This window comes from Eleutherodactylus coqui, chromosome 3 (genome assembly GCF_035609145.1).
Source record: "Eleutherodactylus coqui strain aEleCoq1 chromosome 3, aEleCoq1.hap1, whole genome shotgun sequence".
NCBI lineage: Eukaryota > Metazoa > Chordata > Amphibia > Anura > Eleutherodactylidae > Eleutherodactylus > Eleutherodactylus coqui.
The window spans coordinates 175045192-175057219 of record NC_089839.1 but is presented as its reverse complement, the minus strand read 5'-3'; the positions used below and the strand labels follow the sequence as shown (position 1 = coordinate 175057219).

Sequence of the window (12028 nt, the reverse complement as noted above, 5' to 3'; positions counted from 1 at the left end):
ATCTATGCTGCATGATTAACACTGAGAGAAAATAAAACAAAACCCAATGGCGAAATTGAGGCATTTTTCTCCTTGCCCTACAAAAAAAAATAAATTCACATTATATATACACACACTAGAGATGAGCAAGTAAACTCGCTAAGGCACATTACTCGAGCGAGTAGTGCCTTAGCCGAGTATCTCCCTGCTCGTCTCTAAAAATTCGGGGGCCGGCGCGGGTGACAGGTGAGTTGCGGCGGGGAGGGGGATTAGGGAGGGAGAGAGATCTCCCCTCTGTTCCTCCCCGCTCTCCCCTGCCGCTCCCCGCCCCCCGAATCTTTAGAGACGAGCGGGGAGATACTCGGCTAAGGCACTACTCGCTCGAGTAATGTGCCTTAGCGAGTATACTCGCTCATCTCTAATACACACCCAAAAAGTGGCACCAATAAAAACTATGGGTTGCCATGCAAAAAACAGTCCCTCATATGGCCATGTTGACAGAAAGATAACTTGGGTTTTAACAAGTGGGGATGAAAATCCCCCCAAAAAACATTGCATCCTTAAAACCAAAGTATGCCATGTCCATAGGGGGTTAGAGTAATAAACCACCATTTAACGTAAAACAAAAAAACAAACAAAAAAAACACCCACTAAAATAGAGAATTTAACATTAATGGCTAGGGATCTATATAGTTATTGTAAGATTAATATTGTAACTGAAATTTAGTTTTCTTTTAACTTATTACTGGATACAATATTCTTTGCAGTTTTGCAACAGAAGAATTAAAGCCTTAAGGCCCTTTTACACAAAAAGATGATCACTCAAAAGCCATCTTTTGAACGTTAAGTGTGGCGTGTAAATGTGCTCATCCTTCATTTTCTGCTGAACGATGATTGTATGTTTGGCATAAAATCCATAGTTCGGTAGAAGAACTGTGAGAAGGGACTTTACGCTGTGTTCTCCGTGAGAAGCGTTGATAACATTGTCTCAGCTGTCAAGCCTGCAGCAGAATAAAGGACGGCTCACAGGCATTAAGCTACTAATTGGAATTAGTACCAGTTAGTAGTTTATGCAAAATGATTGCTCATCTTTTGTGTAAAAGGACCTTTATAGTCCAGTGTATTACATACACCAACAAGACAGAAAGGAAGTAAAAACAAAACAAGGAGCACATTTCTAAAGGAAGTTTGTTCCTTAAGATAAATTATAGAACAGAAAGGGAAATGGCTTTGAGCCATAACAAGTGAATATGCATTTGAAGGATCTCATTCTTGCTGGCCCTAAAATGTCAAGATATAAAAAAGTATCATAAAACAGTTTACCTTATCTGAGCTAAAATCTGCTGATGCAGGCTGGATGTAGGCCATGTATGGACTATTCTTGATGTCTTCATCATCACACATGATGTGCACAGCATATTCACCTGGTTCCTTTGGCCAGTACTTGACATCACAAGATCCATCACTCTGATCATCGCATTCTATCTTAGCCTGAGAAGGACCTTCAATAGCAAAACCTGCAGCACATCAAGAACCACCATCAGGATCTGAGATTTACAAGAAGCAATCTCCCCCAAGGACAAGCTTTAAATCTATAAACTTCAAAAAACACTAAACTTTTCAATAGCTTAGAACATTAGAATGAAATCAATGATCATCCAAAAAGAGCAGCAGTGCACAACGTATAGGGGCAGTCCATGAAGTTATTATCTGTTATATGGAAAGAAAAGGCCTATCCCAGGTTGCATCCACTATTTTCATGAGTGACAAGAACTTCTAGGGCTGGTTGAGCAGATGTATCAGCAGAACATTAAGAAACAAGGGTTCGGAAAACTACCCCATCCATCATGGAAACAAAAGGGTCAAGGCAGCATCAAGTCCTCTGGTCTCAGGTGGTTATGAGAGAGTAGTGTTAGCAAACACCAGCAATAAGGTCCAATTTGAAGCATTAGCATGGGACACCTCTCACCTTTATGCCTGCCTCACTTAAGAGCAAGTCAACAATAAGCCAAGAAAACTATATCTAAATTTTCTTGTATATGGTGGATATTTAACCATACGTAGGTAACCGTTATGCGAGTCTTTTGTGGTCATCTACACATTGTATTAATAGGATTTTGTGGAACCTTGTACTTTGGGCCATATTTGGATACATATATTAAGCAAGGGTGGGGACCAAAAATGGGACACTGAGTAAATTTGTGATTAGATGTAGTTTAGAGAAGCCCCAATGACAGCATTCAGACACATATGGCAGTGATCAATTTTGATTAATCCACCAATATGTAAAATTGTTTAACCACCAAATATAAAGAGGCCTAATAAAATACTATACTGTCCAATGCATTCCAAAACATTCGCTGACCTTGAAAGAAAGCTTTCCTAAGTCTGCAGAACACAAAAACACAGTTTGGCAAGGCCGAGTATGTTTTTACAAAAGACATGGAGCGCAATTAGATTTTAAAAAAAATAAGCCTTTGTGACTTTGCTAAGGAATCCTTGATGAATTACACAGTCGTTACGTTAAGTATCCTGAAGTACTCTGGCTTAAGCATAAATCTCCCAGTTTAGTTTTCATCACTTAAGCATACATGAAAAGCTATGGAATGTGTTGGCAGAACATACAAATAGGCAACAGTTTCAGTTTTTGTTTAAACAAAAATTTATATACTTTTGTGTTTGTACATTTTCTACTTTTAACGATCACTTTTTGGCTTTGTAAACGGCGTCTTGAGAAAATTTGTGGTTTTCACAATCACTGAGGGCCTGATTATATGATACAGATTACAGGCCTGTGAATTCACACTCTGATTAACAGTGCTAGCTAAAGCTAGGCTTGGACAAGGGGGTAGGCCGAAGAGGCCGCCACCTAGGGTGTCAAAGTTGGCCAATTATAATAGTGCATTGGTAACTTAATAGCATCTGTCAAACAGTAATAGACAGGCACATGCTGTAAAAAAATGTAAAAGAATAAATGAAAAAAAATCAAGTGTGGTAAGACATAATAAGCAGAAGGTAGACCCCAATACATATATGTGGTATAGTGGTCATCTAGCCCTACAACAGCGGCTGGTCCAATTGACTCCTATGGGAGCTGACAGAAAAGGGAGGTGGGAGAGTTTAGCAGCGGCTCTGCTAAACTCCCTCCTCCTCCTCTCCGCCCCTTGCCAGCAAAGGGAGGAGGCGGGAGATTAGCACACAAGCTCCCACCCCCTCTTTTTGCAAGCAGCAAGCAAGGGGCGGAGAGGAGGAGGGCGTTTAGCAGAGCTAAGCTCTCTTCCCCGCCAGACAGTATTTCAGGCTGCAACAAAACGAGAGAAACTTGGTAGCTGATCAGTCTCATTCATGTGATTTACAGCTGCGAAGCGTGTGGCTAAAAAAATTGCATAGTCCGTGTGAAGGAGCCCTTAGGCCTCATGTCCACGGGGAAAATCAGATCCGCTGCAGATTCTCCATGGAGAATCTGCAGCGGGTCCCTCCTGCCCCGCGGACATGAGCGCCGAAAATAGCAATTTAAAGCATTTACCTTTCCGGCGCGGGCGACGAAGCTCTGCTCTTCCTCACGGCCGGATCTTCATTTTCGGCCGGCGGATGAATTCCTGACGCCGGCGGCACGTCGCCGGCACGTCGTCGACACGTCGTCGACGTGCCGCGCGCATGCGCCGGGCACATCCGCCGAGCCGAAGCAAGGGAGATGCGGCCGTGAGGAAGAGAAGAGCTTCGCGGTCCGCTGCGGGTGAGTAAATGCTTTAAATTCCTATTTTAGGTCTCCCGCGGATCCGGACGGCTTCCATAGGCTTCAATAGAAGCCCGCGGGAGCCGTCCCCGCGGGAGACCCGCATGAAAATGGAGCATGGTCCAGATTTTTTCATGCTCCATTTTTTTTTAAATCACTTTTATTGACGATCCGCGGGTATTTATGTACCCGCGGGTGGTCAATGCATCCCTATGGGATGCGGATCCGCATGCAGGAAATCCGCTGCGGATCCTAAATCCTATTTTCCCCGTGGACATGAGCCCTTAGCCACTAAGAAAGCTAGCTTTTCCCCAGAATTAGGCCAGCAGCTCAGGTTTTAAGTCCGTTGATTTTAGTAAGTGCCCTGAAATATGGAGTAACATCAGGGTATATAAATATGTACACTACAAATTCACACACTTGATAAACACTCCAACTAGAGACACAAATCTATGGGTCTACTGCTGGCTGCAAGAGGCTGTTGTTCAAACCAGAAGAGACCTTTAATCTTTTACATGCCAAAGGTTTCCAAATAGGATCATTACTTTGCAATTTTTTTTAGTGGCCTAAACTTTAAAAACACTTGTCCAACAAAATACATGTGTCCATTTGTAAAAATAAATTCTGCCTGCAAATTGTTTTAATAGGAGGTTCATAATTAGAGATGAGCGAACGTGCTCGGCCACGCCCCTTTTTCGCCCGAATACCGCGATTTTCGAGTACTTCCGTACTCGGGCGAAAAAATTCGGGGGTCGCCGTGGCGGCGCGGGGGGTTGCAGTGGGGAGTGGGGGGGGGGGGGGGGAGGGAGAGAGAGAGGGCTCCCCCCTGTTCCACGCTGCTACCCCACACGCCACCACGCCTCTCCCCGCCCCCCGGCGCACCCGAGTACTTTTCACCCGAGTAGTGAAGTACTCGAAAATCGCGGTGCTCGATTGCGAAACCGCCCTTACCGAGTACGTTCACTCATCTCTATTCATAATGTCTATTGAAGTTGGTTATAGATTATCTGGCTATTTAAAATCGCCTCTGTTTAAATAGAATCTTTATCTGCAGTGACCAAATTTCTGTCATAACTGGAAGTAGTCATACCTAGCCTTACATTTCCATTCAAACGTGCTGGCCATTTGAATGTAAATGAATCATTTATCGGGTAATCCATGGTCAGACCTAGAAGCTTAAAATTGTGGTGACCCCTCTAAAAAAAAAATCCATACACTACTGTCGCTACTGGTGGTATAGTGATGCAGATTCAGAATACAATACAGCAGCAGGAGTTACAAACAATGTGCATTTATCTATCATCTATTGCTAGCGACAACTAAATCCTAGCATTAATACTCTATGTGCAACAAAGGCTACTACTATGTGGTATTGGAAAAAATGTAATGACCGTGCCAACACAACAGTATCAGTAATGCTATAACCAATACAGTTCCAGTGTATCCAAGTACCCCAGCCCAAAATCCATAACACATGTTCGAATGCCCATTAAGGTTTTGGACCCTAAATTGCAGCAGGTCTGCTACCCAATTATTTGCTTCCCAGTGGTGTGCACACCTAGTGGTTTTACCAAGGCCGGCCTCACTTACAGTTCCGTAGGACAGGAATCTCTGCTACTACTGCACCTTCTGGTTCAAAAGCTCCAGCTTAGTTGCATCCTACCATGTCAGGCACAGTCCCTTACTCTTGTCCCTTGGTCCTTTTTCCCATGGAAGCCACAGCTTCTGGCTCTCCTCTTTGTCTGCGCAATCTCCTGCACCACCTCAGCACTCAGTTACAACACTCTGCAGTAGTTCAGCTCCTCGAGTTCTTTCCCGCAGCCTCTCTGCCTGGCTCCAGCAACTCCTCTAATACAGTTTGCCCCTGTACCTTGTCTTAGGCACAGGAAGCAGTTCCCTTTTAATATGAGCAGCCTTAGCCATTCAGAAAGCATACTTGAAGCATTCTCTGTTCCTCTATGCTGGAAATTTGTGCAATTTCTGGCACAGTTATTTAATGAAACTTTTGGTACATCTCATAATCCATCACTACGGTAATACTGTAACCTTTTCAGGGTAGCCTCTTAACCCCACTCCGAATACCTTATTGAAGTCTAACCAGTGAGAAACACCCCTTTTAAATTGCAATCGTGGTTTTAATAGGTTTACTAATTTTACGGTCAGATGTGTGCACGTCTTCATGGATTTCTGTATTACAAATACCACAATTGATTTTGATGCGAGTAACTTGAATACAAGCATGAACAAGGTTTATCTGATTGAGAGTTTATATTTTCCGTTAAAGTAGACTTTAGTTTAAATGTATTTTTCATGGCTAGCAACCCCTAGAGGTGGGTGTGCTAAGGTTATTAAATTAACGTCCAAGGCATAATGTAATATTAGACCAGTCTAGATTAAGACCTCAAATACAAAGCAGACATTGAATCTATTCATGTCCGGTATAACCAATGTACGATTGTGCTCCAATGCCAAGCACAGCTATCAGATTAAAATATATTAAATATTATGGCACAATCCTGACATTGGCAAAGGTTGAGGGGTGGTTCACACTTTGATCATAGTCCTAGGGGGATGGGAACAGTGATATATTTGTGTTGTATGGAGCTGGCATGAGGTGGAAGTCAGACTTTATAAAAATCTGATTAAGTACTACTCAGCTTGCCTGCGAGGCATCTCTGGTAACGGATCTACAATTCACGGTCTATTAAATTTTTTCTTAATAAGCATATTTATTTCCTAGAAAGCGTCAGTTGCCACCGAAAATCTTGTAAAAGTAATTTTAAGATAATTTAACTAAATCACTAAATATCTGATATACATTATAAAATTCCTATTAATATGGCGGGAAAAATAACTGACCGATACAGACATTAGGCACGTGTCCAATGGTATATGATCCGAGGGTGCGCTTGAGAAACTGGAGTAGCCCACTTGCAAACTACTGATGGCCTAGCCTTAGGCTAGGCCACCAATAGTAGATGAGCAGGGATTCCCCGCCGATCAGCTGTTCTCTGGGTCAGTGCACTCAGACTATTCCCACTGCAATGGCTGGCTTGGTATTCGGTAAAGTTTCCATTCACTTTAACAGAAACTTTGCCTGTTATACCAAGCCTGGCCACTGGCGTGGGAATGGAGCTGTCCTCTCGGTCAGTGCACTCAGCGAACAGCTGATCTATTTATGCGCTATCTTTAGGTCATCAAAATCGCTTATAAACTAGAAAACCACTTTAAATATATTTAACTGATATGAGCTTCTCAAATGCAGCTTATTGACCCAACGAAAACATTATGGCTGTGATGGTTGGCAAGAGCTGATGTCCTTTAATTCACAGATGCCCAAGCCACTCTTTTCAGCAGCTGCTGGTAATTCTTTAAAGTAGAGTATTGCAGTACATTACTTTGGCAAATAAAATGGGAGTGATCAAGCACCTAGAAGGAGTTGTCACTTTGCTACAAAACTTGGCATGCAGATAAATTGCAGGCAGATATGTAAATGATTAGAGTTGTGGTGTGATTAGATGAACAGTCTTGCCACCTAAGGCCCTAAAAGTGGTTCCACCCATGGCGTATGAAAAAAGGCTCTCACAGAGGCTACTTGTGTGTAGTGACCTCTTTTTCGACTTGTGTAAAGCTTGTTGACCACTCAACATGCCTCTACAATGTAATCAAAGAGATTTTGCCCAAACTTTTAGAGGGGGCACATTATTGGAATGTGAGAAGCTAGATGCTTGTATCGATGAATTGCCCACAACCTGGGAAGCTCTGGCCAGTGGATGCATGAGGTATCAGGATGCCTTCAACAGACCACCAATAGATAGCATCGTCAGATCATCCAACAGGCACGGTTTTGCTGCAGTAGCCCTTTAAATACACCTTGGAGACATGTAAACAGAAGCAAAGGGATTCATACTGTACCACGCAAAATCTTTAAAAATGGACTTGACTAATTTTGAAAAACACCCTCCTCAATTGAAAAAAAACATTATCTTTTATTTTAAACATTTCTGCTGAAAATTTCATTCTATTGTTTCTGGAGGGAATGAGAAAAATATGAAGCCTTCATCATTGAAGCCAAGAGAATTCCGCAGCACAATGAGCCATTCAAGACATGTGGCGCCTTCTGTGCATTTAGAGTCATCCCCGCTGTAGTGTTTGTAACAGAACAACATCTCTTGCTTACAAAGGCTTAAGGAATGCAATGGACATTGGGGAACTGCTTGTATATCGATATCTTAGAACACAAGACGACCAAACAAATTAGGTTCTTCTGTTATAAAAGTAGGAACAGAAAGGGATTAGCTGTTTGCCAGACATTTATTATTGCTCCCTGGTATTATGCAGACTAGTGTTGGATTTCTTAACAGTGCAGAATTATGGACTTATGCTGGACATCACCGCTTGAGAATATATTACTAACTTTATGAAAACTATTGACTGCTAGCACACCATAAAAACATTGGTGTCCTACCCTTGGAAAATATTATCCATTGGGATCTAAATACTAGGACCTCCGTGAATCAGCAGAACGAAGGGGCCGTGTGGCTCTCTGTGGCTAAGCTGCAGAACAAGGTGTAGTTGGACACATGGAAAACTGCTGTGCCTGGATACACATTGGACGAGCCAATGCTAAGGATAGACATCAGTGTTTTTTCCCTTCCAAGAAAACCCCTGTAAAAAAAAAGGGAATGACTCGTGCCATCTTTTTTACAAAAGGAGCCAATTTTGCTTGGGCCAGCCACGCACTATCTGCAGCAGCCACATGTAATAAAATGCATAGCTCATGCATAAGCTCTCCTCACTCCCCATCTCTAGTGCCGCCATAAAATATTCCCTCCCTGGGGCCAAGTCTGTATGAGGATATTCAATTTAAATTAGTAAGATTTTAGAACACAGTAGGAAGCATTAAGAAATGCCAAACAAAAAGACACTGCAAATGTCTCACAGCCCATATATAGTATTAAAGGGGTTGTCCGATTATTTAAACAAATACTTTATTACAGCCATTATGCCTCATTACTTAAAAAAATAAATAGCCTTTGGGTGGTTGCTCAGGTGTTTCTTCTTTCTTTATCCGCCCGCCAGTCGCTGGGTTCATTTACATCTATGTCTTCTGCTCGTGCCACCTGCACCTACCTATAAAATCCCCGCAGGTGCTAGCGTCGGGAGGATTACTGACTACTGACTCCCTGGCAGTCAGTAGTGCAGGCGCAGCAATTCTGTTCTAACCAATGCTGGTGCAGCGACACATTCTGTCTAATCACAGAGAGGAGACTGATGAACAGCCTGCACATCCCTATTAAATGACATCATCGGTGACATACTGTCCTGAGTCATGACAGGAAGCCATGTGCTCGGAAATGAACAGTGTCCCCGGAAGAGGACGGCGTGACTGGGGGACTGACTGTTGGAATGACAGCATTGCAACAGCAAGTACGTTACTCACCTCTCGATCTTTTGCAGTCCATGCGAATGGCCAAAAATGTGAAAGTAAATAGGGTTCAAAGTCATAACTCTGGGGGTTTGAAATACTAAATTTTGAGTGCCATACTTCAATAAATGACAGAAATGTGTAAGCCATATAAACCAGTCATCTTCAGAAATGGTCAAATAGTACTGGTCTATTTAAGCGGTTAGAGTCCTTCTAAAGAGCCTATACATAGAGGTGGTAATCCGCTTCAGAACTGAAGCAATATACAACGCATCCTACCTCAACGATTGCACTGTGGACAACATGTAACCCCATGTCATTCAGTTCAAGAGACATTGGGGCACAACAATGTTTGTATGTTAGTATTCTGCATATCGAAGTTGCTTTATTGGTGAACATGCAAAAATGACAACTTTTTGGGCTTTTACACTGCCTCTTTAAGAAGTGGGCAGGGCCTAGCTTTAGAAGTGTGGCCCATTAGATTTACTATCATGCATCACCAAAAACCGGTATACATTACCGAAACCTACGCCAGCTCAGATCCTCTTGATACATTTGTCTCACTGCTCTCAGCTCATATAATTAACTTACACCAGCATATGAAATAATTACATAAACTATGCTTCAAAGTGTTTTTCAAGGATGGACATTAAAGTTTATATTTTAAAGAAACATCTCTATCTCGTACAGAAATATTATTGTGACTGCGGCTTACAGCAACTATACAATCCAACTTTTAAACACTTACCTAAAGCGCCCACTTCAGTGCCAATAGACTCTACCACAAAGTCTGCAGACCTTCCTACTACACCTCCAGAGAGTCCAGGACCCCATGCTCGCACTTTCTGGGGGCCTGCTTCAGGTCCCACCTGAACTTCAAATGGGCTGAAATGAAAAAAAATATTTATAAAAAGTATAATCCAGTGGTTGAATAACTATTATACCATAATATAAATTGGTTTTTAAAAAAACACAACACATTTTTCATGGTAATTTGACAGTACAAAATGGAGAAACTATAAAAAATAAAAAAAAATCTATCTATTGATTTTCATACTGTAGCACAGTCAACTCAAGGAAAGGCAATCAATCACTAAGTATTAAGGAGCTTGTGCGCTGTGGTTCTGCCAACAAGTAATGCATACATTTCACCACTAAAGACCCATTTAGACAATTATCGCTCAAAATTCACTCAAAAGCAGTCTTTGAGTGATAATCTGTGTGTGTAACTGCACTTCCAGCGTGCAGTTTTCGTTACCCTGACGCTCATCGTTGTCTTTCAGAGTGTTAAAAGACGACGATCAGCCTCATCAGGGATTCACAGCGGCATACAGCTGATACTATTGTTTCAGCTGTATCCCACTCCCTGATGACAGGCTGGGTATGAACAGAGCAGTCCAGCTCTGTTCTCCATACCTGCGCTCTGTGCAGAAAACATCTGGTGCAGAAGACAAGCGGGGACACCCCGCTTGTCTTCTGCATCCTCCACTGGGAGCGCTCGGCTGTACAACAGCTGGGTGCTCCCAGCGCAAGGTGATCGCTCATCTTGAGCGATGATCTTGCGCTGTAAATGGCACAACGATGATCACTCAAAAGTCGCTTGAGCGATTATCGTTGTGTCTAAATGGGCCTTAATTGCTGGACCACTGTTACCCGTTACTGCTCACCAACTTCCGGGTATTTAGTGGTCTCACAATTAGGCGGTTGCAGACAAGCGCACTGTAACACATCCATATTACGAACGTGTTCCAGATAACATTACAACTATAGGCCATATGTATTTAATCTGATTTACCTTCTGCATATATTTTATTTTTCACACTACAAAATACTGATTCATATTTGCCCAATAGAAAACATCAATATTAAGCCAAAAAAAACCCACCAAATAGGTCAAACGGTGTTTTTAAAAACCGGCCACGTGAATAAATACACACTTACCGTACCGTAACTCCGTATTAAGGTCTGCATAACATGCATTAAATATGGAGCTAAAATACACTGTGTGAATACAGCGTTTTCTGCTCTCATGTGATAGGTGAGATTTATGTCAAGCAAATAACTATTTTCTATGGGATTTTAATGCGTTTGCTAGGTGTTTTACATTTATTTGTCACGGATTTGCACTTCCTGGCTCTTTTTGACATGTTGTCCCTATGGTAACATACCATAAAACCCAAACACGTGTGAATTAAATCATTCAAATGAATGGTTTATCTTACAGTGTGAGGTCTCTCAGTCTTAAGACCCATCTACACGCAACGATTCAAACAACCGAAAACGAGCAATAATCATTTTGTTTAAATTGCTGCCATCCTTCACCTCGTCTGAACAAGGATTTTAAAGGTGAACTTAAAATACATCATTCAGCCCCAGAGATAAAAGTATATCTCAACAGGACGCATGCTGTGTTCTCAGTGGGATTCAGGAGATTACATTGTATTCTGCTGGTAGCCCCTAGGACAATACAGCTGTTTGCACAGCTGGGTGTGTGATTGGTCACATACTGGGCTTTGCAAAGAGCTCATGGAGGCCCATTTACAAAGTGATAAAGTGCTAATGGACATTATTGTCCATTAAACACTTTATGCAAAGATCACTAAAATTTTTAATCATTTGAAAGATTATCTTTGCATGTAAACAGGCCTTAGACTGAACTCGCATGTGAAAAGTCACGCCGTGTGAATATGGAATGTTTTTCCTTTGCTTCAAATGGCCTCATATACTAAAGCAGTCTAAGATTTATAAATCCCTATAAGAAAGTTAAAGGGTTTGTCCAAATTAAGGAAACCCCCGCCAATGGGTCTCTGGTTGCTGCTGTGTTAACAGACAGCTGTGCCATCTGTAAACCTGCTGTAGCAGCCAATGACAGCACTCAGCCATGA

General features: G+C 42.1%; 1 protein-coding gene across 14 annotated transcripts in view; it reads right to left on the bottom strand.

The window, feature by feature from the left end:
• The window catches only part of FLNB (filamin B), a 190117-nt gene that overhangs the window by 76642 nt on the left and 101447 nt on the right, over positions 1-12028 (bottom strand). For all 14 annotated transcript variants that reach the window (XM_066596588.1, XM_066596587.1, XM_066596575.1 and 11 more), the window contains exons 11-12: positions 9892-10028; positions 1303-1496 (exon numbers count right to left, since the gene is read on the bottom strand). In XM_066596588.1, coding sequence (XP_066452685.1) covers positions 1303-1496; positions 9892-10028 — 331 coding nt within the window. The remainder of the gene's footprint in view (positions 1-1302; positions 1497-9891; positions 10029-12028) is intronic.